Raw genomic sequence first — 26,208 nt, 5'->3', positions numbered from 1 at the left:
TGTGCAGAAGATCTTATATTCATAGATCTGACTCGAGATCTTTGCAACGGCGTCCCGAAGAGCTTGAGTCTCGACCGGCGTCACTTGTTTTCTATAGTGGGTGCTCCATACCCTCTCAACCGAGAGGATCCAAGGGTCATACTTGACCGAGAAAATCCTATTTTTCCACCCTCAGTTGTTCCTAGGCAGGTTGTCGATCGCGCATACATCTGCCCGGGACTGGGTCATTAGGAACCCACCTCCGTACTTGGCCGGGAGAACCTTCACCTAGTAGATGAAGTTGAAGAGCTCCATTGTGCAGGCCACGTCATGCCGAGCGCAAATTTGGGGAAAGCAGGCGATGATCCTGTGGGCGTTCGGGCAAATTTGGGCCGGGACAACTTGGTAATATCCCAGAAATGCCGTTAAGAGGGCCGGGAAAGGGAAGCTGATCGGGGCCATCAGGGAGTCAAAGTGCATCCCGATCCATTTTTCCTGATGGCGGTCTATTACGTTCCTGAGCTGCCGGCTTGTATTGAACTCCACCCGACCGCCGAGTCTTGCAGCAATCTTGGCTGCTTCACCTTTGGTCAGCTTGCTCATCTGTTGCTCTACGCTATCCCTATTTAGGAATGCGAATCCTTCCGCGGCCAGTGCGGCCGGGTCCTTTTTGACCGGTTCCGGTGTGTTTTCCCGATCTCTCGCCTGAGGTGCAGCCTGGGGATAATCCCCAATTATCCTGGTGGGCGTTTCCCGAACGCCACCGGTCGGGGAGCTTACCCCGTTTGTTGAGGTCTCGCTGCTACGGCTACTTGACCCTCTTGAGCTCGTTGATCTTTCCGAGCTGGAAGACTTCTGTTGGACAGGGGCTTGTCCTGGTCGTTGAACGATCTCCGGCGAAGATGCTTCAATGTCTACGTCTTCGCTTATCTGCTCGACTGCGTCATCATAATTCCCGACCTAAGCGTTCTGGCTATCCGTGTCCGACATGGTGACTGCCTAAAGGGTGGTCGGGATGTTATTAGGGTCGGGTACGACCCGGTTATGGTCGGTTAAGGCCTAGAGCTGGTTTTGGAATGAAAATATAAAAAAAAAGTAACTAGAGAGCTAAAAGAGATGGACTTACCGATTGATAGTACTTTGATGGAGAAAAGATGGAGGTTGGTTGCTTGATTGGCTTGTTAAGGAAGTCGCTCGGGATGCTCTAGATGCTCCGATCGGCTCACAAGATTAGTGAAAGTTCAAATGAGCTACATGAAGGCCTATTTATAGGAAGGCATTTGGGCGGGAAACGGCCCAATCGCGTGACGCGACCGCTCCGGACTCTGAGGTGATTGATGGGGTCGCAGAGGCCGGCAGAAGGCGACACGTGGCGAGAGGGAATGACAGCTGGCCGGTCGGTTTGGCGGCTGACGGTTGGACTTCTGCATCCCGTCCTATTTTTTCCCGGGCGGTCAAAAAGGCCCGGTCTGGGGGGACTCTTGGTAGGGAATACCCCGACTGACATGCCTTCGTCTTTTTTGTTCTTATTTGTGCAGGTTACAGGTCGGATTTCTTAGAAGAACCCGGTCGGTTCCCGACAGGGCATCACCCGACCGACGTCGTCGACCATCGAGCGGTAGTCCTTTAGCTAGAGAGCTAAGAAGAAGCACGTGGCAACGCTACGTGCTGATAGGCAGGGCACCTGGGAGGATGACACGTGGTTGCTACGTGGGTGACATGCCGAACGGCCGGACTTGTGTCTCCGGCCCAGCGGTTATAAATACCCGCGGCTGCAACAGTGTGGGGGACTTTTGGACGATCGATAGGTTGTTATCAGAGCATCCCGACCGCAGTCAGTCGGTACTCGGAACAGCCATTTAGATTGTACTTAGGGCCTTCACTTTGGTCAATAAAGGACATTTACTTGCTTTAATTGGTCTTGTGTTTATTTATTTCCGCTTACGTGACAATTAACACTATCAAAGTCAATAGATCATAGTCATTAAATCATCCTACTGTAGTTAACTAGTGCACCAGTTAAGATGGCATACCGTAATGGACCAGGAACGGGTCCACGGTGTCCCAGGCATAGGCATTGGGCACTTTGGGTGTCTTGTGCTACTTGTGGTGGACTAGTACAAGGCAGTGCATCCACCTGCAAAAACACAGTCAAGTTGAGCATATCCTGGTGGCTACTATAGATATTGCATTATCAAATACATATATGATCATTTATTTTTTTAATTTTTTTTTAAAAAGAGCAAAAAAAAAAAAAAAAAAAAAAAAAAAACAGTGGGCAGAACATATAACTTCAAAAATGGACTGCATTCCCATTCCAATGACACATAATTACATTATAAATGTCAAACACATTTGTGATCATTCATTTGAAAAAAAAATTAATTAAAAACAAAGCCCAAAATAAATGTTTTTTTTTTTAAAAAAAAAATAAATGATCACATCTGCAGTTTGGTTTAAATCATCCTACCGTAGTTCACTAGTGCACCAGTTAAGATGCCATACCGTAATGGGACCAGGAACGGGTCCATGGTGACCCGGGTGTCTTGTGCTACTTGTCGTGGACTAGTACTAAGCAGTGCATCCACCTGCAAGAAAAAAACAGTCAAGTCGAGCATACCCAACTGGCTAATATAGGTATTGCATTATCAAACACATCTGTGACCATTTATTTTTAGGGGAAAAAATATATATATTGTTTAAAAATCCAAAAAAAAAAAAAAAAACTATTACTGCAACAAAGGGAGATAAAACAGTGAGCAGAACATATAACCTCTAAAAGGGAACTATATTAAGCTCCCATCCCAATGCCACATTTTCACTCAAACTATTCAAACCACTAACGATACCCTAACACCATACACAAGTAAGCCAAGCAAGCAATTTACATAATTTACATAATTACATTATAAGTAAATTCCTCCCTTGTGATCGTTACATTAAAAAGGAAATATCAAACGCAAATGTGGTCATTCATTAAAAAACAAAAACAAAAACAAAATCAAAAACAAAATAAAAAACATAAAACATAAAACAAAAAGTCAAGCCTAAGTTGCTTAGGCCATGCCAAACCCTTCCAAATAATGTAGTGCGATCAACCCGACCTAGATCCCCACAGCGACACACCGCATTAGATTAGTGCACTTTGAAATATAAACAAAGCATATAATTCCCACCAAGCACTAATTAGTGCAATAGAAACTATAAACAACACATGTAATTCCCAACTATGACTCCTAACACCCCCATAGTAATTCAAATTCTTCATCCTACTTATTTCAGACCTGGATCACTACAACGACACACCGCATTAGATTAGTGCACCCCGAAATATAAACAAATCATATAATTCCCATCAAGCACTAATTAGTTAGTGCAATAAAAACTATAAACAACACATGTAAGTCCCAACTCTGACTCCTAACACCCCCATAGTAATTCAAATTCTTCATCCTACTTATTTCGTTAATTAATTACACCACACGTACACATAGTTGCACCCTAAAAACAGACATAATCAGACTACCAGTACGAACCAGTGCATTCCCATAGTAAACCTAAACACACAAACATGATTACGATCTTAAAAGGCCTCCATTTTCACCCCCTATACTAGACAGTATATCCTAAAGTGTCAAGAAAATCTAGTCTTAATGAACAAATTAATTGAGCAATTTTATAGCCAAATGGTTGCGAGTGAACACCATTCCAAAATCCCAACTCCCAACCCCTAGAACAGCCAGAAAACACTGCATTACATGCTTTGTTCAGATTAGTGCACTCCGAACTATAAACAAAGCATATAATCCCCATCAAGCACTAATTAGTGCAATAAAAACTATAAACAACGCATGTAATCCCCAACTCTGACTCCTAACACCCCCATAGTAATTCAAATCCTTCATTCTACTTATTTCATTCCCACTCAAAATGTGACACTAAATGTGAAATAAAACTGCAGACACACCCATACAGTAAAACTATGAACACCACTACTATAATGTGAACTACTAGGAGAATCAACACAAAGCAACCCCTAAACCATACCCACTGGCCCGACCGACTCCTAACCCCTAAACAACCCAAATCCCCGAACCAACCTAATTTCGAAAATTGGCAGTGAAAACGCATAGAAACCATAGGAACAGGCACAAACCTTGCATACCCCACTGGTGCGCAATCCATCTTCTTGCATATACTCTAGAAGCAATCCTAGTTACGGCCCGTTCGAAACTGACACGATCAGCCCGACGTCTGAATGCCCGGGATGCCTCCGCGACCCTGTGCAAAGCAACCGACGGCGGACTCGTCGGCGAGAACGAAGGTCGGGACCTACCCCTCCTAGAACGGTGGTGTGACCGAGCCATCGCGTATCGCACCTCCTTCCGGCGAGAATGGCGCCTTAACAGAGCTGAGCGGACGGTAACTCCAACGGGTAGACACAAACCCCGACCCTTAACCCCAGCCAAAATCCTGTCACCTGAAAATCACAAATTGGACCTCGCGCATTACACTAACAAATGATATGTGTGACGGGGTGCACTCGAACCCGTGCACTCTAATTTACCCCCACGGATCAGCCCCAATCGCACGGCTGGTATAAGTGCACACGTGCACACCTTACCTAAAGTTCAAACTTGAACTTTTACCTATATATATATATATATATATATATATATATATATATATATATATATATATATATATATATATATATATATATATATATATATATATATATAGGAAAACTGTAACACCCCCGATTTCCATACTAATTTAACCTTAATCATGCAGATAAACTAACCACGAAAACATGTACATCGGAAGACTAAATATGAAATATATGGAAAACGTAGAGTGCTATGCCACGCCCACCCAACGGTGAACGCACAGGCGTAAACATCTGCAACATAATCTATCTATCCAAAGACAAAGTCAACAACAATAAGTCTAGAGTCTAACAAAGGCACGCAGGCCCAAAGCATCACAAGGTTCAAGGGATCTATACTAACTTTCTCTAGACCGCACTCTCGTCTACTCAGCACATGAAAGAAACACATAATATATGGGACAGCACCCGGTCAACGAATGATGATGGTAATCCACCAATACATGTGAAATATCATACATAAATAGGACATATATACATAATCATTTGCGAAACGGAATATAGTATATATAAGTTAAAAGCCAAGAGTAGAAGTCAAACACAATACTCTTTGCACTCACAATTAAGATAAGGGAACACATCCCAAGACATCAAGAAGTACAACGACACACAAGAACGGCTCAAGGCGTAATCTACCATCACATAGTAGATTATCACCCGACATGCATAACACAAGAGAATAAGGACACAACCATTGGCAACACATGCCTTTGTGACAACACATGTCACAAATAGAGAAATACACAACAATGGCAACACATGCCTTCGTGACATCACCCATCACGAATTGATATGCCTTCCTTATGCCCGGTTCCAACCTTATGGCTACCCCCAACCTTATGTCTAGTTCCAACCATTACCTCCAGGACCCCTGTACACCAAGTCCAACCTTTTCCCTCCGAGGACCGTTGTCCCCATCCGCCAACGACCGCCAACAATTCCACCAATTTCATAGTACACGAGGGTACCGATCACACACATGGCAACACATACCTCCAAAGAAATACGTGAACCCGACACACAGGTCATAAACTCCATAATCACGTCATGGCCACCACGAGGACGACTGTCGTACCTTGGTGACTAATGTTCCATACCATTAATCGTGTAATCCATGTACAGCCACACACACCACACCACAATAGGAATCAATCAACATATCACAACGAAGATATGAAACCATACTCAATCAAGGAATCGATCACAATCCGACAACAACGATGATTAACACAAGTCATCATTCACAATAGGAAAGGACAAACCGCACACGCTAGCATTTAAACACCGAACTAGCATGCTTATCAAACGGATAAACCAAACATAGTTCCGAAGAACACACAAGACTCATCATAGTTCAACGAATCACAAGGTTGAACAATTAGCACGATTCAAGACACCAAAACCTACATAGTTTCCTACCATATAGTTCTAGACATACGAAACAGCAAGAAGACACTCAAATAGTTCCACAAAAGAACATCGGGAAGTCAAAAGATCAAATACGGAGTCAAAAAAATCACGGGGAACAAATCCCCGCCCAACTCCATATATGTACCCTCGGGTGGGGCCACGGGTGGACCCCCACCCGTGGTTCCGCCCGTGGGAACACCATCTCCCACGCTTTGTTCCCCGCGGGTGGGGCGGTGGGTGGACGCCTACCCGCCGTTCTGCCCGCGGGTACACCTCTGTACCACAAATTTTCCCTTCGGAGATTTTCAACACCAAGCTCAAATTCAAGTCCAAAACATGCCAAATTTCACCAAATACAACAAAATGACTTGAATCAAAGGAATAGCCAAGCAATGGCATACATGAACCCTAATAACAAGCTCTAGATATGCATTTTCACAAGACAATGCATCAACACTCACATTTCATAGCAAAATCACATGTAGAATCCAATAAATCAGCATATAGGTAAGCAAAATAGATTTTGTAGAGCATGGGTTACCTCTTGTAGACAAAAAGCTTCACTTAACACTTCTCAAAGCTCCTAACAAGGTTCACCTTCCACTCCCACTTCAAAAACACACCAAAAGGTCATAAAGATTCCATCTTTAAGAAAAGACACCTTAGAAGATACTAAAAACACAAAAGAAACATAGATCTTACCCTCCTAGATGCTCAAGGGTAGGAAAGGTAGAATCTTGGAGATGAACTTTGAAGATCTTGGAACGTCTAAACTTAGCTTGGAGAGAAAGCTAGCTAGGTTTTTAGAGAGAAGGGAGAGCTTTTTGCTTGGAAAGTGTTAGGATAGAAATGAGAGATGTCTCCTAGGTTAACTTGGAATACAATCATGAAAGGAAATGTCCAATTTACCCTTACTAAAATGGAGAGGTGTAAGGGAACAAGGGAACTACTCACAAAGCTTTATGTACAATACCTTGACTTGGGTTGACTAGTCAATTACTAGTCCCCAACTATTGAATTTTCAGGAATTTAAGGAATTAAATTATCAATTGGATTAGGATTAATTACTTAATTAATCCCCTAATTGAATTTGGATTACGGGGTGTCACAAAAACCATTTTGAAGCCGGAAGATATATACTTAGGAAACCCTAGCTTTAAAACCGAGAATAGACTCAACATGTAAGGACAATCACATTTATCAGTTATAATCATGCGTATAAAGATACTAGCATATATCCTAAGGTCACAAGATTTATTTCACATCATTCGTATCATTATTCAATCATTATCTCAACACATAAGCACACTTTGGTGGCGCCACAGGACCAATTGCATGCCCATACATGAGGGTCAGCGCATATAGCGCTAACACGGCCCTGCAGCACCCTGCCTCGTACCGCATCACGAAGGGGTTGATCGCAACCAACCGATGAACCGCAACTCATCATAACGTTTGATCGCAACCAAACGGTGGACCGCAGCCCTATACAATATTTATATAGCTGACCGATCACAACCGGCCTGGTTAACAGCCGATGGTTCTCAACCCATCTAACTGCCCGTATAGCCAATTTGATCGCAACCAAATTGGGTTATCATGCACACATAACACATAGCAAGCACATGCAACTCACATTAGCACATTGGGAAGGGGGAAAACGTATATATAAACCTATGCGTGGTCATCCACACACTAGGAATATTCCTAAGGGGTTCATACATCTTTCACCTAGGCCAACGGGATACCAATTCAACTAGCTTGCAATACACAAGACTCTTTTATCCTACGAATGGTACCCGAAAATCAAACTGGACTCAGGCACGACAAACGGGGTCCGTTGGGATACCTCGGGGGTCGGGGAAAACCACCATCCCACATTGGGAATTTCCAGCGGGTGGCCGGCGGGTGGTCCGCCGATGGCGAACTGCTAGGCAGCGGGTGCCCGGCGGGCAGTCGCCTGCCTGCCGGCTACCCGCTGCCGGCGACACCCTTAGGGGCAGCGGATAGGTGGCGGGTTCCCCTACCCCACTGACTCTTTTGCAATACTTTGGTCCCGGGATCTTTGGTGGAACCCGAAACCATGTTTAGACACTTTTAAACACAAACAACGACACCACGTAGTCCAGTAACGGATCAAAACCAAGAATCACATTTAACTACATCCTAACATAACTTCTAAACATAATTAACACCCGATTATGCGAAATCCCACCCAAATATACCAAGAATATCACAATACAAAATTCACGATTTAACCTAGGGCTCTAATCATATTTAAATCACAAAATGATACTTTATCTTTAAAATCAAGAACATCAAGATTTGTCAAGAACGACAGACAATTATCAAGATCCTCTTATAATCATCAAGATTATCAAGATCAACACATAAGATCACCTCATCAACATCAAGATCATATCATAATCATCATAAAAGATTTATCAAGACACAAGCATAGAATTGTATATCAGAAGGAGCCAAGGAAGAAGATTATAGCAAGGAAAATAGGTTTTGTTGAGACATGGGTTACCTCTTAGCCTTAATTAATCCTCCCTTGGCTATTAAGGTTCTTCTCTAAGATTTCCATTCGATTGATCTCCCTAGGCTTAGTGGTGGGGAATCTTCTGGGAATATTTTCGTGTAATATAACTATGGGTGGTAAGGGTTCTAATTGCTTTCTAATCCCCTATTTATAGAATCAAGAATCCTAATCATAATCTGAATAATAAAGGCCTACTTTCTTTATTCCTAATAGATATATAGGTCTAGCATTCCTAATTAGAATCTGACTAGTAAAAGGTTTACTCTCTATATTCCTAATAGGCTTAAGACTCTAGTTTAGGCAAGGGTCCACAATTCATGGTGGACCACATTAATTAATTAAAGGGAATCCTAACCAAATTAAATCCTTTTTAATTATTATTAAAGGAATTAATTAAATAATTAATCCGGGATTGAAGGCCATAACACGGGGTGTTACACCCTCCCCCCCTTACAAGAAGCTTCGTCCCCGAAGCTTAGAAATCTTCACGGGGATAACGAGTCAAAACTAGTACGGTGGTTATATAGAGAAAGTATTCTACGGGGAAAATATTTAATTACGTATCCATGTATATTGGATTTTTTTGGGAACGATTGGGTTAACAGGATAAAGAGAGTGGATGGTTCGGGTTTCAAACTTGTGGACAAAGTGAATTTAGGAATTAGGATCAAAGTTTTCAAAGTTGCAACTTAGGAAGTGAGGTTGCCACCTTGTATGGGGTTGTTAAAATGGGAAATCAAGAATGAGGTTTGAAGGGTAGAAAGGGTTTTGCAATAAGACGGGGTTCGATTGTCAAAGGGAAGGAAAGGAATTCGGCTAGGATGGGTTAAGGGTTCTCAATCTCAAGTGACTATTCTTGGTTCGATGTTTTGTTCACGATGTATCGACGGATTGATGATCCTTTTCCTTTGGTGTTGGCACTGCTTGACCTTAAGATCCTTGTCAGACCTTGCTTCCCAAGCTAAAGTCTTATCCTTCTTTTCTATCTTGAGGGAACCTCCCGCGATGATTCAACACTTGCTTCTCTAATGCACCCAAAGTCTTGATCAAGTTTGGTCAACAAAGCCAATCTTCTAGGGCGCACTTCCAAATTCTTCCCAAAGTCTCTTGGAAGTCAATAAACTTCGTGTTGACTTTCTCTCCTTATTGAATTTCATCTCTTCTAAGCAAGGCTTCATGCCCTCCCTGGAGTTCGGCTTACTGCACCTTTTGTGTTACTTTTAATGGTGAAGGCGCCTCTGCATGCTCATCTTCTTTTTGAAGTGAAGTTGGTTACCTAATCTCGTTGTGGAATGACTTGGTGATTGTACGAGTTCTCTTATTCCCTTGTTTAGTCCTTGAAAACCCTTGAGGCCTTGGCACCAATGTGCTCTTTACTCTTTCCTTAGCACCACGAACAACGGCACTCTTGATTTTTCCTCAACATGTAAGGAGCCCTCTGATTACTCGAACGATGTCCATGGTTGAAGGAAGCCTAGTCCATTCTTAGCGCTTGACTTTAAGGAATTTGGAAGTCCTTAGCACGAGCTCTCAACTCGACTCCTTAGTTTGTACAATTCTTCTCGTCAACCATCCCTAGTCGGTTTCATCGTAGGGTCCAACTACAACTTCCATGTGTAATGCAATTGGTTGTGTCCTTTCGAAGGCGTCTTGCGGGTCAAGGTCTTTTACCATGATTCCTTACCCAAGACTTGCGTTCATCAATCGAGGCACGTAAGTGCGCAATGGATCAATAAAACGAGAAGTCAAGGGTTACCTCTTAGCCTTAATTAATCCTCCCTTGGCTATTAAGGTTCTTCTCTAAGATTTCCATCCGATTGATCTCCCTAGGCTTGGTGGTGGGGAATCTTCCGGGAATATTTTCGTGTAATATAACTATGGGTGGTAAGGGTTCTAATTGCTTTCTAATCCCCTATTTATAGAATCAGGAATCCTAATCATAGTCTGAATAATAAAGGCCTACTTTCTTTATTCCTAATAGATATATAGGTCTAGGATTCCTAATTAGAATCTGACTAGTAAAGGTTTACTCTCTTTATTCCTAATAGGCTTAAGACTCTAGTTTAGGCAAGGGTCCACAATCCATGGTGGACCACATTAATTAATTAAAGGGAATCCTAACTGAATTAATTTTTTTTAATTATTATTAACGAAATTAATTAAATAATTAATCCGAGATTGAAGGCTGTAACACGGGGTGTTACAGTAGCCATAAGGTTAGAACCGGGCATAAGGGTGTTACAGTAGCCATAAGGTTAGAACCGGGCATAAGGATGGAACATGGTATTTGTAACTTGTGACATGTGGTGTCACAGTGGCATGTGTTGCAAATGTGTGTTTGTCTATCCTTTTCTGTTGAGCATGTCGAGTGGTATTCTACTTTGTGATCAATAGAGTACACCTCGAGTTGTACTTGTGTTGTTGTCGTTCTTGTCTTGATGTTGTCTCGGGATGTTGATTCCCGTTGTCCTTGTTGAGAGTGAAATAGTGTCTTTGCAGTTGACTTCTCTCTTTACGGTTTTGAATTGATATATACTATATTCCGTTTCGAAAATGATTTTGTATTAAACTATCTATATATGTTATTGAACGCGTATTGATGGGTTACCATCAATATTCGCTGACCAGGCGTCGTCTCCTTTCTTTATATGCTTTACAGGTCCTGAGTAGATGGCGAGAGCATTAGCCGTGGATAGTTTAGATCCCTTGAACAGTATAGTTATTGTTTTGGCTTGTGTGCCACAGATGTTGAACATACTAGTTGGATGGTTTTAGACTTTGCCTGTGCGTTCACGTTGGGGTGAACGTGGCATTACACTCCTTGGTTTTCCCTGTTTTATGTTAGACTTCCGCTGTGTTTATGTTTTATGTTATATGTTGTCTAGTTTGCATTGCATATTTAAGCATTAAATTGGCATGAAAATCGGGGGTGTTACACGCGGCCCATCAGGAGGGCCGCCGGCTAGAGCCATAGTGGCACGGGACTAGGCACGACCCTAGTAGAGAGTCGTTGCCTAGTCCTGGTGAAGTAACGGTGTGTGAGGGGTGGACCATGAGGAGTCCAGCCCCAAGCCCCTGACTTTGATTCTGAGAAGAATCGGTGTAGTGGCCGGGCCCTTGTGGCTCAGCTACGTGTCGTTTCGGACTGAGTGTTACGGGCACTTGTGGCTCGGCTCTTCGAGATCGTCTTGACGCACGTTTTGGCTTTGATTTCGTTGAATTTGGATTAAAAACGAGTATGTTATGAAGGATTTTTTTTTTGAAGAATTTCTACACAGAGTATATATTTGCTAAGTTATTGTGTATGAGAAATATTTGACTATGTGATCTGATGATATTTTTGTGTTGAGCAAAGAAGTATGATCATTTGAGAATAATGAAAGCATGACTAGTTTGAGATATTTGATCCATGAGAAATGAAGCATATGTTGTTGCTAGAATGTATAGAATTTGCTATGTTGCAAACCAAGCATGAAATTATATTCTTGAGTACTCCATGTTATTTTATACATGATTTAGAAGCATGTTATAGAGCATTTTGACATTTCACATGTGTCATATTTCAAAAATGCATAAGGGGCCAACGTTGTAACACCCTCGATTTTCATGCCATTTTAAAGCTTAATTACGCAAGATAAACTAACCATTAAAACATGAAACGTAAACACAGCGGAAGTCTAATATTAAAAACCGGGAAATAGGGAGTGTTATGCCACGTTCACACCGATGTGAACGCACAGGCAAGGTCAAAAACGAACATCTAATGTATGTCTAACAACAGCGGCGCACAGGCCAAAACACTAATAAAGTTGTCCAGGGGATCTAGTCTAACCATGTCTAACGCTCTCGTCGTCTACTCAGGACCTGTAAAGCACATAAAGAAATGGGACGACGCCCGGTCAGCGAATAATGCTGGTAACCCATCAATACGCGTTAAGTATCATACATAGATAGTATTATACAAAATCATTTTCGAAACGGAATACTGTATGTATCAGTTCAAAGCCATAGATAGAAGTCAATTGCAAAGACTCTATTTCACTCACAACAAGGACAAAGGGAAACAGCATCCCAAAACAACATCAAGACATGACAACAACAGCACAAGTACAACTCGATGTGTATTCTACTATCACCGAGTAGAATACCACCCGACATGCTCAACAGAAAAGGATAGACAATCACACAACGACAACACATGCCATCGTGACATCACCCGTCACAAATTCAATAATCTATCCTTATGCCCGATTCCAACCTTATGGTTACCCCCAACCTTATAACTAGTTCCAACCATTACCTCCAGGACCCCTGTACATCCAAGTCCAACCTTGTGCCTCCGGGAACCGTCGTTCCCCACCTATAACCACCAACAATTTCCACCAACACATAGTACACGAGGGTACCATTCAATACACGGCCGAAGCCACCCAAAACACGTGAGCCTGAAACACAGGTCACAGCTCCATATTCACATCATGGCCACCACGAGGACCACTACCGTACCTTGGTGACTAATGTCCCATTCCATTAATCGTGCAATCCAGGTATAACCAATACACACATCATCATCATAGTAATTAATCAATGGATCACAACAAAGATATGAAACCATACTCAACAAGAGAGGATCACAATCCGAAAACAACGATGATCGACACAAGTCATCACCCACAAAAGGAAAGAACAAACCACACACGCTAGCAATTCATCACCGAACTAGCATGCTTATCAAACGGGTAAACCAAACATAGTTCCGAAGAACATACAAGACTCATCATGGTTCAACGAATCACAAGGTTGAACACTTAGCACGATTCAAGACACCAATTCCTAAATGGATTCCTACCATATATTTCTAGACATACGAAACATCAAGAAGACACTCAGATAGCCCAACAAAAGAAAATCGGGGGGGTCAAAACATCAATTACCGAGTCAAAAGAATCATGGGGAACAAATCCTCAAACAACACCATAAGTGTACCCCGCGGGTGAGGCCACGGGTGGACCCCCACCCGTGGTTCCGCCCGCGGGTACGAAGCCAAATATCACCTGTACCCCGTGGGTGGGGCGGCAGGTGGACCTCTACCCGCCGTTCCGCCCGCGGGTACGTACCCTGTTCCAAAATAATCCCTTCGGGGATTTTCAACACCAAGTCCAAATTCAAGTCTAAAACACCCAAAATCTCACAAAATACAACAATATGACTTGAATCAAAGGAATAGCCAAGCAATGGCATACAAGAACCCTAATAACAAGCTCTAGATATGCATTCTCACAAGACAATGCATCAAAACTCACATTTCATAACAAAAATCACATGTAGATGTCAAGAAATCATCATATAGGTAAGAAAATAGATTTTGTAAAGCATAGGTTACCTCTTGTAGCCTAAACCTTCACTTATCACACCTTTACAAGCTTCTAACAAGGCTTTCCTTCAACTCCAGCTTCAAGAACACACCAAAAGACAACAAAGGTTTCATCTTTAGAAAAAGACACCTTAAAAGGCACTAAAAACACTAAAGGACCAAAGATCTTACCCTCCTATATGCTCAAGATTAAGAAAGGTGGAATCTTGGAGATCAACTTGAAAGATCTTGGAATGCCCAAACTTGGCTTGAAGAAGAAGCTAGCTAATTTCTAGAGAGAAGGAGGAGCTTTTCTTTTTAGGGTGTTATGGAAAAGGATGAAAGATGACTCTAGGTTAGCTTGGAATACAATCATGAGGTGAAAGGTCTTCTTTACCCTTACTAAGATGGAAAAGTGTAAGGAGACAAGAGAACTATTCATGAAGCATAGGGTACAACCCATTGACTTGGAATGACTAGTCAATTACTAGTCCTCCGACTATTGAATTTTCAGGATTTTAGGAATAAATTATCAATTAAGCTAGGATTAATTATCTAATTAACCCTTAAATAAAATTTAGATTTACGGGGTGTCACAAACGTGAGCCCAAGAATACTTTCAAAAACAATAAGCATGTGGTATATCATTCTTTGATGCATTGAGAAGTAGTAGAATTGTTGCATGCATGAGATTGATGCATGAGAGATAGAGAAAATTTCAATTTTGGTCCATTGACTATTAGTGGTGTGTTAATTGCAGCACTTGACTATTAAAACTGTTAATGTAGTACCTTGACTATGCAATTTCTATCAATTCTGGTCACGCCAGCCAAATTAATGGCGAATTTCCACCGGAAAAATTTTAGTCAAACATTTCTCCGATTTGGCAGGGGCAAATAAGACATTTCACGTTGCTAATATGGTTGGTCTGTCCGGGTTGTTGACCATGAAGCTACCCGACCCGGATTAATTGGAATATACCCGGTTAATTTCTCATTTCCCTCCGAGACCCAACCTGTAAAACCTAATTGAATCGAAGAAGCAAGGAAGCACCAGTGAAGAGGACGTTGAGTTGAGAGAAACCTCCAGTGAAGAGTTCAGACTCCATCGACGAAGGAAGAAACTCTCGTGCTGCATACCAGGAATTATTTCAGGAAGAAGGACGCGCTGCATACGAGGAACTTTAATGGCTGTCAGTGGTAAGTATTTCATTTTACTTTACTTAAGTTGTGTGAATTTGATAGGGGGTGTGAGGGTGCTTTAAATATGCTCAGAAACCTATATGTGGGGACCAATTTTGAGATTGGAGTTGATTGTTCAGTTCAGTGTTTTCAGCAGTTGTTATTGTGCTTTAAATATTCTCACAAACTTACAAGTGGGGACCAGATTTAGCTTAAAGTTGGGTGTTCATTTGAGTGCTGAGTGGGTGTTGTGGCATCTGTTGATATATTATTATTTGTGGGGACCAAAATGTTTATGCCTTTGTTGTGTTCTGTGTATATGCTAAGGAATGTGGGACCACTATGTCTTTGTTTGGAAAATAATTTAGGAGTACTTATATGCTGTTTATGTAGTTATTTTATTGCTTATATGCTGTACATGTACTTATATGCTTTACAGGAGATGATCTTGGCCCTTTTGATGTATTTATCTTCCATAATGGTGTAATTAATTGGCAAGGTGAAACTAAATACATGGGGGGTGATGTAGAAATCTATGAGAAGGTGCAAGCTAAGGATCTGTGTATACAATTTTTTAAGGATAAGATTGAAGATCTAGGGTATTCTTCAATAGGAGCATACAGTTATCATGGTGGCCATGGTATTTGTAAGTTACTACAAAATGATATAGATGTAGAAAACTGTCTAAGAGAAGCAGAGAATGAAGGAAAAATGTTGGAGATTTGGGTAGAAACTATGGATGAAAATGATTTTTTTCCAGCTGAAGTTGAGTTTGAGGTTGAGGGTGAATTGGAAAGTGAGTTAGAGGTTGAGGTTGACTGTTTGAATAATGAGGCTGATTTATCCATGAATGAGGCAGAGTTATCCATGAGTGAGGCTGAGTTATCCATGAGTGAGCCACAGTTAACCATGAATGAACTAGAGGTGAATATGAATGAAGCACAGTTAACCAGGATTGATCCAGAGTTAACAAAAGAAGAAGAAGAACACTGTCAAATTGTGTCATATGATTGGGATGATATTCAGTTTTCAGATGATGCATCTGTAGTTGAATCTGACAGTGATGGGGAAAGTAAATAGCCTGTGTTCAGAGAAGCTACTGACATGAGTGATCCAGAGTTTAAATTAGGCATGACATTTGCTTCTAAGAATCAATTTAGGGAAGCAGTGCAGAATTATGGTTTCAAAAATGGGAAAGATATTAGAACTGTTAGAAATGATGCTTTGAGGGTTATAGTTGAGTGTTCACAGGATGGTTGTCCTTGGAGAATAGGACTGAGGAAAGTGCTTCACTCACATGCTTGGAGGATTTTGTACATGGTTGATGTGCATGAAGGTTGTTCTTGGGTTTGGGAGAACAAAATGGTAAAAGCTGCTGTGGTTGCAAAGAGGTGGGCCAAACAACTGAATAACAACCCCGAATGGATGATGAAAAAATTCAGGGATACAGTTACAAGTGAAGAGGGGTTTTATTTAAGTGATCAACAAGCCTACAGGGCAATGTGGAAAGCCAAGAAACAGAGAATTGGTGATGCTGAAGACAACTTCAAGAAGATATGGAGCTACTGTGCTGAAATGGATAGGACAAACCCTAGGACTAGGTATAAAGTGAAGCTGAGTGACTTGCAAGATGGGATTACTGGCCGGGAAAGGTTCTTAAGGATGTACATTTGCTGGGATGCTTCCAAACAAGGATTCAGACATTGTAGACCTCTAATAGGTGTGGATGGGTGTCATTTGAGAAGTGGATCTGGTGGGATGCTCCTGACTGCAGTGGGTGTTGATGCTAATGACAGTATTTTCCCACTTGCGTATGCTATTGTTGAAGGGGAAAGGAGGGAGTCTTGGTCTTGGTTTCTAAACTTCCTAGCTGAAGACTTGGGGATAACAAAGGATAGAGAACAGGATTTTACCTTTATAAGTGATAAGCAGAAAGGATTGCTGCCAGCATTTGAAGAAATTATACCTGGTGTGGAGCACAGGTTTTGTGTGAGGCATCTGCACTCAAACATGAAAGTTGCAGGTTTCCAAGGGAAGGCATTGAAGGATGCTCTGTGGGAATGTGCTAGGGCAACAACTAGGAATTCTTATACAATTGCACTAAGGAAGCTTTGGGTCTTAGATGACGCAGCTTATCAGTGGTTGGGTGACAAGTCTCCCACAGAGTGGACTAGGTCTCACTTCTCAACACACACTCACTGTGATATGTTGGTAAACAACATATGTGAGTCATTCAATGCAGCATTACTTGGTGCTAGGGACCAACCAATCATAGACTGCCTAGAGAGTATAAGGAAAATGTTAATGGCCAAGTTTTTTGAGAACAGACAAAAAGCATCTGAATGGAAGTCAATGATTTGTCCATCAATTGTGGGGAAATTGAAGAAGATAGAGAAGCAGGCTTCAGGGTGTTTGGCCACTCAAAGTGACTTCTTCAAATTTGAGGTGCAACAGTTATATGGGCCCCAACATCAGGTGGATCTGGAAAGGAAAACTTGCTCATGTAGGGTTTGGGATTTGACTGGGATTCCTTGCAAGCATGCAATCTGCTGTATTTGGAAGAAATATGGCCAAGGAGCACACTATAATTATGTCCATCCCTGTTATTCCAAGGAAACTTATCTTAACATTTATAGTTGCTCCATTAACCCCATGGCAGGGCCTGAAGAATGGCCACTGGTCAGCATAGAACCCCCACTGCCACCTATCTATTCTGCAAGGGTTGGAAGACCAAAAAAACTTAGATTGAGATCTGGTGGAGAGGTGGAGACAAAGCTGAGTGAAGATGGCTTCAAAGTCTCTAGAAAGCATATCTTACTGCATTGCACAGTTTGCAAGAAACCTGGCAACAATGCAAGAAAATGTCCTTCAAATCCAAACCCTAAAGAAAAGGTTTTATTCACTGTGTTATTCATTTACTTGGAAGTTTATTGTTCTGAAACCATATGTTACTAACACTGTGTTTTTGTTTTACTTGAAGCCAAAAAAAAAAGTCATTTATTCCACCAAGCAAATCCCCATCAAGAATAAAGGAAAGGTGCCAAGGCAGCAAGTAGGTACTGATCAAGGACCAAGCCAGCAGCAAGGAGATGGTAGTGATCAAGCACCTAGGCAACAGCAAGGAGAAGCTAGTGATCAAGCACCTAGCCAGCAGCAAGGACAAGCTAGTGATCAAGCACCTAGCCAGCAGCAAGGACAAGCTAGTAATCAAGCACCTAGCCAGCAGCAAGGAGAAGCTACTGAATCAGTTCCAATTAAGAAGGAGGTCTGTTCTGAACAAGGAGGCAACACCAAGGCCTCAAAGAAAAGGCAGTCCAATCGGAAGAAGCCCTACTATACAAGGAGTAAGACAACATTCAAGTCCAAATTCCATGGAAACAATGATGACCCTATCAACATTGAGTGAATTAACTTTAGCATATGTTTTTGGTTTTGGTAGACTGCTTCAGTAGTGGTTTTTTTGTATACTCAATGCACATATGCTATGTTGTTTTCTTTTTTTGCTCTTTGGGAATGGCTGCTAATGCTAAGTTTTTGTCTCTTTGGGAATGTCTTATGAAATGAATACTGAATTGCAAAGTTTCATTACCAAATACAAATGCAATTACTTAATGACCATTTGATTATCACATGTCCAATTAAGTACCAAATGACCAAATGACCATTTCATTACCAAAAGACCAATTCATTACCAAAAGACCAATTCATTACCAAATGACCAATTCAGTACCAAAAGACCAATTCATACCATTACAACTCAAAAACCACTGCACACAACTACAATTCGTAGGCAATTACTGCCACAATACTTGGTACCAATATAACATACAAAAATTAAAAGCATTATTCCTACAATCTTCTTCAACCCATTTCCAGGCTCTTTCTTGTCACCTTCAATCTTTTTCATTTCTAGAGTTCTTACATCTTCCTCTAGTCTATTTATGCGTTTAAGCAATCCCGGAATAATTCGCTTGGAACGGTAACACATTGGAGGGTCATACCACTCCACAAATCCGCATCCAACGTGACTGTGACTCTGATTATACAAAATTCACAAACCAACAGAAAACAAAATCAAATTGTGTATACAGGAACACTGAAAAAAAAAACCATAATTTACTTACACCACCACCGGAGCAATGCCAAAATCTTCTACCTGGATTGTCATTAGTCCATGAAGTTCGAATCTTGAGTTGGTGACCACATCTACAATGGAGAATTGGGAACCTTTCCCCAAATTCATTGTACTCATTACCAGTAGAAGAAGAAGAAGAATAACTCACACTACTCATACCCCCGTACGGAGAAACCCAGACCTGACACCTCCTTCTTCGTTGAACCAATTTAGGGCTTCCTCTTCGTTGAAACGCACTCTTGATTCGTCTGTGAAGGAAGAGACTAAACGCAGAAGAATGTTAGGGCAACTAGAAATAAAGCGGTTATATTCCAATTAATTCGGGTCGGGTAGCTTCATGGTCAACAACCCGGACAGACCAACCATATTAGCAACGTGAAATGTCTTATTTGCCCCTGCCAAATCAGAGAAATGTTTGACTAACATTTTTCCGGTGGAAATTCGTCATTAATTTGGCCGGCGTGACCAAAATTGATAGAAATTGCATAGTCAAGGTACTACATTAACAGTTTTAATAGTCAAGTGCTGTAATTAACACACCACTAATAGTCAATGGACCAAAATTGAAATTTTCTCATGAGAGATATATTTATGTATTATCTATATCGGTGAGGTTTTGGGAGGATACCGATTAGACTATGTCCTCTCGGGAGATATTTATGGACATTGCGGTCCTAGTATATGTAACGCGGCGTATTCCCATGTTACGAGGTTGGAAACTTCCCGCCAGGCTTGGAATCCTGGTTAGGGGGTGTGCAGACTAATAGTTCGATACCTGATTCCACAGAGTTGAACCACGAGATTGGTTGTAACACCCCAGATTTTCAAGACATTTAAAACTTTATAAAATAAAGGTATTATCTCATTAAATCCCAAATCATAATACAAGTGTATGGGGTGCTATGCCACACCTGAGCTAGAGAACCCAGGTGCACAGGCTAACTAACTAATATCCTCAATAATGTAACTGCATAATATGGCACGCAGGCCGAAAAGGGAACTATCTACTTCTACGTTCCGAGTTCTAGCGCGCTCCAGTGACTTATTCTTCTGTGCCTGAAAGCCAAATATATCTGTTCAGCGAGAGATGCTGGTAACCCACTCCAACGCGTTGAAATACAATACATATAGAGATATATATAGATATACGAAAACCATTATGAGCATGAAGATATATCCTACGAACTCTAGCTTTGAAAAACCGGGAATGACTCGACAGACAAGGCCAGACACGAGCAACAGTTATAACAAACATATGCGGTTCATAACAGATAAGGCAGATGAGGAAAAGCATAACGATAATCACAACCCAACATAAACAGTCCCCAACATAAATCCCACAGTCACATTCCCCCAAGACACTCATAATCACAATTCGTCCATATCACACACATAGCGCACATTGTTGGCGCCACGGGACCGATCGCATGCCCATACATGAGGGTCAGCGCATATAGCTCTGACACAGCCCCGCAGCACCATGCCCCGTATCGCAACACGGGGAGGTCGATCGCAACCGACCGATGAACCGCAGCTCATCATAATGTTTGATCGCAACCAAGCAGTGGACCGCAGCCCAAGAGAGTGTCATCTGACCGCAGCCAGGATAAAGGACGAACCGCAGCTCGTATAGAAACGTTTGATCGCAACCAAACGGTGGACCGCAGCCCAAGAGAATGTCATCTGACCGCAACCAGGAATACCAATCTGACCGCAGCCAGCTTCTGAACCGCAGCTCAGGATAACCAATCCGATCGCAACCGAATTGGGGTAGCACACACACATAACACATAGCAAGCACATGCAACCCACGTTACACATCGGGAAGGGGGATAAAGCGTATAGCAAACCTATACGTGATCCATCACACACTAGGAATAGTCCTAAGGGGTTCATACTTCATTCACCTAGGTCAACGGGATACCAATTCATCTAGCATGCGATATAACAGACTCATAAACCTACGAACGGTACCCGAAACATCAAACTAGACATAGGCACGACAAACGGGGTCCGTTGGGACACCACGGGGATCGGGGAAATATCAAACGGGGAAACCGGGAGCCCGAGGTAGTGTAATTTCCAGCGGGTAGCCGGTGGGTGGGGGTCCACCCGCCGGCTGCCACTGTTCCGGGCAGCGGGTGCCCGGCGGGCAGTTGCCCGCCCGCCGGCTGCCCGTTGCCGGAGCTGCCCGAGAATGCCGCGGGTAGGTGGCGGGTCCCCTACCCCCACCTACCCCCCCCCCCCCCCCCACTGACTCTTTTCATCACTTTTCGCCCCGGGAACCGTTGTGGAACCCGAAACCATGCTTAGACACTTTACAACGCAATTAACAACAACAAGTAGACAATTAACGGATCAAATACGGGAAACGAACGGCACATGGCCTATCCTGCTTTTCTAAACATAATCAACACCCAAACATGCGATTTCCCACCCGATAATCCAAGAGTCAAAGCATACGGTACAACCTAGGGTTCTAATCACTTTTATATCAACAAGAATACGATTCGTCTTCTAATTGCAAGATTTGGTAGGAACAACACGTAATCATCAAGGATACTAATTAATCATCAAGAACAACACATAATCATCAAGAATCCCAATTAATCATCAAGAACATCACAATTATCAAGAAACTCCCAATATCAAGATTATCAAGATTCCCCATGGAATCATTAAATCAACATCAATAATAATCATAGTAATTCGCCATTCACAATCATACGGGGGAAACCCTAAGGGGAAATCATAGCTATAAAAATAGGTTTTGTTGAGACATGGGTTACCTCTTAGCCTTAATTAATTCCTTGGCTATGAAGGATCTTTCTTTAAGCTTTCTTGCTTTCTTCTAAGGGAATTCTTGGAGCTCTCCTGGGGTGGTGGGGCGTCTAGGCGTGTGGGGGTTCTAGGTGCTCCCTAAGTTCCCTATTTATAGATCCAAGGGTTTATTTAGAGTTTAATCCTATTGGGGTTAGGGGTTGGGTTTATATATTTGGGCCCATGGGCTATGGTGGCCTTTTTCCCTAATTAATCATTATAATTTATTCTTTCTCCTGGGTTATTAATTAATTAATTAATCAGTTGGTTTTAGGATTCGTAACACGGGGTGTTACACTCTCCCCCCCTTATCAGGAAGCTTCGTCCCCGAAGCTTGGCCCCCGGGTGAAAAAAAGAACGTTTTCTCTTAGTTACCTGGAGTGAACAGCTCGGGATACTGCTCCTTCATCGTGTCTTTAAGTTCCCATGTTGCTTCCTCGGTCCCGTGATTGGTCCAGAGGACCTTCACCATTTCTATGGCTCGGTTCCGGGTATTTCTTATTTTGGTGTCCAGGATTCTTACGGGTTTCTCTTCGTACACTAGTGACTCGTCGAGGCCTACGGTCTCGTGTTGGAGTACGTGGCTTGGATCGTGTATGTATTTCTTTAGCTGAGATACGTGGAACACGTTGTGTACTCGTTCTAGCTCGACGGGTAAGGCGAGGCGGTAGGCCAATTCTCCGATTCTCTCCACGATTTCGTAAGGGCCGATGAATCGGGGGCTGAGTTTTCCTTTTCTTCCGAACCTCATTACCCCTCGTGTGGGTGAGATCCTTAGCCAAACCTTGTCCCCGAGGTTGAATTCGGCTTGTTTCCTCTTTAGGTCGGCGTAAGACTTCTGGCGGTCTTGGGCGGCCTTCATCCTTTCCCGGATGTGTTTAACCTTGGCTATGGTGTCTTGTAGGTATTGGGGGCCCAGTGTTACCGGGTTGACCATTTCCTCCCAACACAAGGGGGTTCTACATTTCTGACCGTATAGTGCTTCGTAGGGTGCCATGCGAATGCTCGCGTGGTAGCTGTTGTTGTATGAGAACTCGATGAGGTCTAGGTATTCTTCCCACGTCCCTCGGAAGTCGAGCGTGCAGGCTCTTAGCATGTCTTCGAGGGTTTGGATGGTTCTTTCGGTTTGGCCGTCTGTGGTGGGGTGAAAGGCTGTGCTTAGCTTTAGTTGCGTCCCCAACGCCGCTTGTAGTGATTTCCAGAATTGCGAGAGGAACCTGGAATCTCGGTCGGACACAATGTTTCGGGGAACTCCGTGGTATTTCACTACCCGGTTTACGTAAGCTTGGGCTAGTTGCGTCATTGTCCATGTTTCTTTCATGGCAATGAATCGCGCTGTCTTGGTTAGTCGATCCACTATGACCCAGATTTTATCCTTACCGGTTTTCGTTGGGGGTAGCCCTCCGACGAAGTCCATGGATATGGAATCCCATTTTCCTTGTGGTATTTCAAGGGGTTGTACGAGTCCCTTGGGTTTGCATCGTTCGGCTTTTACCCTTTGGCAATTCAGACACTTGGCCACAAAGTCTGCGATTTCCTTTTTCATATTCGGCCACTAAAACGATTTCTTTACGTCTTGGTATAATTTGTCACCGCCTGGGTGGACGGAGTAAGGGGAGTTGTGTCCCTCCTCCAAGATCCGCTGTTTCAAGTGGGGGTGTGTTGAGGGTACACACCACCTCCCTTTGTAGCGGAGGCTGCCGTCTGGGTGTGCTTCGAAGGGGCCCTCTTTCCCTCGAGTTAAGTCGTGGCGGATTTTATCTAGTTCCGGGTCCTGTTGTTGTCCCGATTTGATTTCCTCGAAGAGGGTGGGCACGGTCTGTGTGTTGAGTAGATAGGCATTGGGGCGAGTTTGTCCCTGCTCTATTATTTCCAAGTGTAGCCTTTGGAAGTCCCTGTACAGATGGTCCGGTAGGACCCACGTGGTGTTAAGGGGATGATTCGTCTTTCGGCTTAGGGCATCCGCCACCACGTTGGCTTTTCCCTCGTGGTATTGAATGTCTAGGTCGTAGTCCTTTATGAGTTCCAGCCATCTTCGTTGTCTCATGTTTAGGTCTTTTTGAGTAAAGATGTACTTCAGGCTCTTATGGTCGGTGTAGATCTTGCATTGTACCCCATACAGGTAGTGCCTCCAGATTTTCAGTGCGAATACGATAGCGGCTAGCTCGAGGTCATGGGTGGGGTAATTCTCTTCGTGGGTTTTGAGTTGCCTGGATGCATAAGCTATTACCTTGCCCTTTTGCATTAGTACGCATCCTAACTCCTTCTTGGATGCGTCGCTGTAGACTTCAAACCCTTCCGATCTGGAGGGTATGGCTAGCACGGGTGCAGTGGTTAGTTTATCCTTTAATTCTTGGAAGGCCGAGATGCAGCCGTTGTCCCAACGGAAGGGGGTTTCCTTTTTCATGAGCTTAATGAGGGGTTGGGCTATCTTGGTGAAGTCGGGTACGAACCTCCTGTAGTAGCCCGCTAGACCTAGGAAGCTTCGGACTTCCGAGAGTGAGTTCGGCGTGGTCCATTCTTTAACGGCGCGAACCTTAGCGGGGTCCACCCTAATCCCTTCTTTGGTTATCACGTGGCCCAAGAAGGCTACGCTGTCTTGCCAGAATTCGCACTTGGAGAATTTAGCGTAGAGTTGGTTCTCCCTGAGGGTTTGCAGAGATATGCGAAGGTGCTTCTCATGTTCTTCTTTATTTCGGGAGTAGACTAGGATGTCGTCAATGAACACAATGACGAAGTCATCCAGGTGAGGTCGGAATACTCGATTCATGAGGTCCATGAATATGGCAGGTGCGTTGGTGAGGCCGAAAGGCATTAAGGTAAACTCGTAGTGGCCGTAACGTGTCCGGAAGGCCGTTTTCTGGATGTCTGGTTTGGCCACTTGGATTTGGTGATACCCGGATCTTAGATCGATCTTTGAGAATACCCCTGCCCCTTTGAGTTGGTCAAATAAGTCATCTATTCGGGGAAGGGGGTACCTATTCTTTATAGTAACTTGGTTGAGTTCCCGGTAGTCGATGCACAGGCGCATGCTCCCATCCTTTTTCTTAACGAATAGTACCGGTGCTCCCCATGGGGAGGTGCTGGGTCGGATGTAACCCTTATCTAGCAGTTCTTGGAGTTGCGTTTTCAGTTCCTTCATTTCCTTTGGTGCTAGCCTGTAGGGTGGTTTAGAGATCGGGGCGGCGCCCGGTATGAGGTCTATGGTGAACTCGACTTCTCTGGCCAGGGGTGCCCCGGGAATTTCGTCTGGGAAGACGTTGGTGAACTCGTTTACCACTGGGATGGCTTGTGGTTCGAGTGTTTTGGCGTTGAGGTCTTCGACCGAGCATAAGAAGGCCTCGTTTCCTTGGCCCAGATACTTCTTAATTTTCATCATGTTTATCAGCTTGATCCCTGGATCCTGGCGGGCACTGCGGTACGACACCCTCTTACCGTTTGGCCCTCGTAGGACCACTTTCTGCTCTCCGCCCAGGATTTGCGCTTGGAACTTCCCTAGCCAATCCATGCCCAAGATTACTTGCATCCCATCTAATTGAAACTGGATCAGGTTACTGGGAAATTCCACTCCCTGAATGGTGATCATTACATGCTCGTACATGCGATCACATTTTATGACCTCGCCTGAGGCCACCTTGACTTGGAGTCGGACCTTGGTGCTGGCGTTAAGGCCGAGCTGGGCGGCAAACTCGGTTGCTATAAACGAGTTGGTAGCCCCTGAGTCAAATAATATGATGGCTGGGGTGGCATGTACTAGGAAGGTCCCGGAGACTATGTTGCTATCTCCGATCCTGGCCTTACTTAGGGTGAGGATCCTTCCCCGGGTAGTCGGCGCGATGGTTTGGTCAAGTGGGGCGGTTTTGGGGTTCTTAGGTTCCTTGGCGAGAATTGGATGGCTTCCTTCGGGTTTCCTTTTATACCCTAGTTGCGTCCCTGGAGGCGGGTTCGCTACCTGTTGTAGCTGACATGCCTTGGCATAGGCCTCTCCGAGGGTCTTCGGTTCTTGGGTGGCCAAGGCCCTCTGGTGTTCGGGCTTAAGGCCTGTTAGGAATTTCCTGACTTTGATCCCTTCGGTGGGTACTAGCTCGGGGGCGAGGCGAGCCAGTCGGTAGAATC

At 43.4% G+C, this 26,208-nt stretch overlaps 1 protein-coding gene across 1 annotated transcript; it reads left to right on the top strand.

The window, feature by feature from the left end:
- The first annotated feature begins 16,241 nt into the window (after positions 1 to 16,241).
- Positions 16,242 to 17,395, top strand: LOC109163585. The gene is made up of 2 exons (XM_019312334.1): positions 16,242 to 17,290; positions 17,380 to 17,395. Exons 1-2 carry the CDS (start codon positions 16,242 to 16,244, stop codon positions 17,393 to 17,395), a joined length of 1,065 nt encoding a protein of 354 aa, XP_019167879.1.
- The last annotated feature ends 8,813 nt before the right edge of the window (positions 17,396 to 26,208 follow it).

The sequence above is a fragment of the Ipomoea nil genome, unplaced genomic scaffold (genome assembly GCF_001879475.1).
Source record: "Ipomoea nil cultivar Tokyo-kokei standard unplaced genomic scaffold, Asagao_1.1 scaffold3030, whole genome shotgun sequence".
NCBI lineage: Eukaryota > Viridiplantae > Streptophyta > Magnoliopsida > Solanales > Convolvulaceae > Ipomoea > Ipomoea nil.
Note: the sequence above shows the minus strand (reverse complement) of the source record. Positions and strands in the feature narration are given on the sequence as shown.

What these genes read in the sequence shown, in the direction of transcription:
- LOC109163585 (XM_019312334.1), top strand. Translation starts at nt 16,242, where the DNA reads ATGAGTGATCCAGAGTTTAAATTAGGCATGACATTTGCTTCTAAGAAT.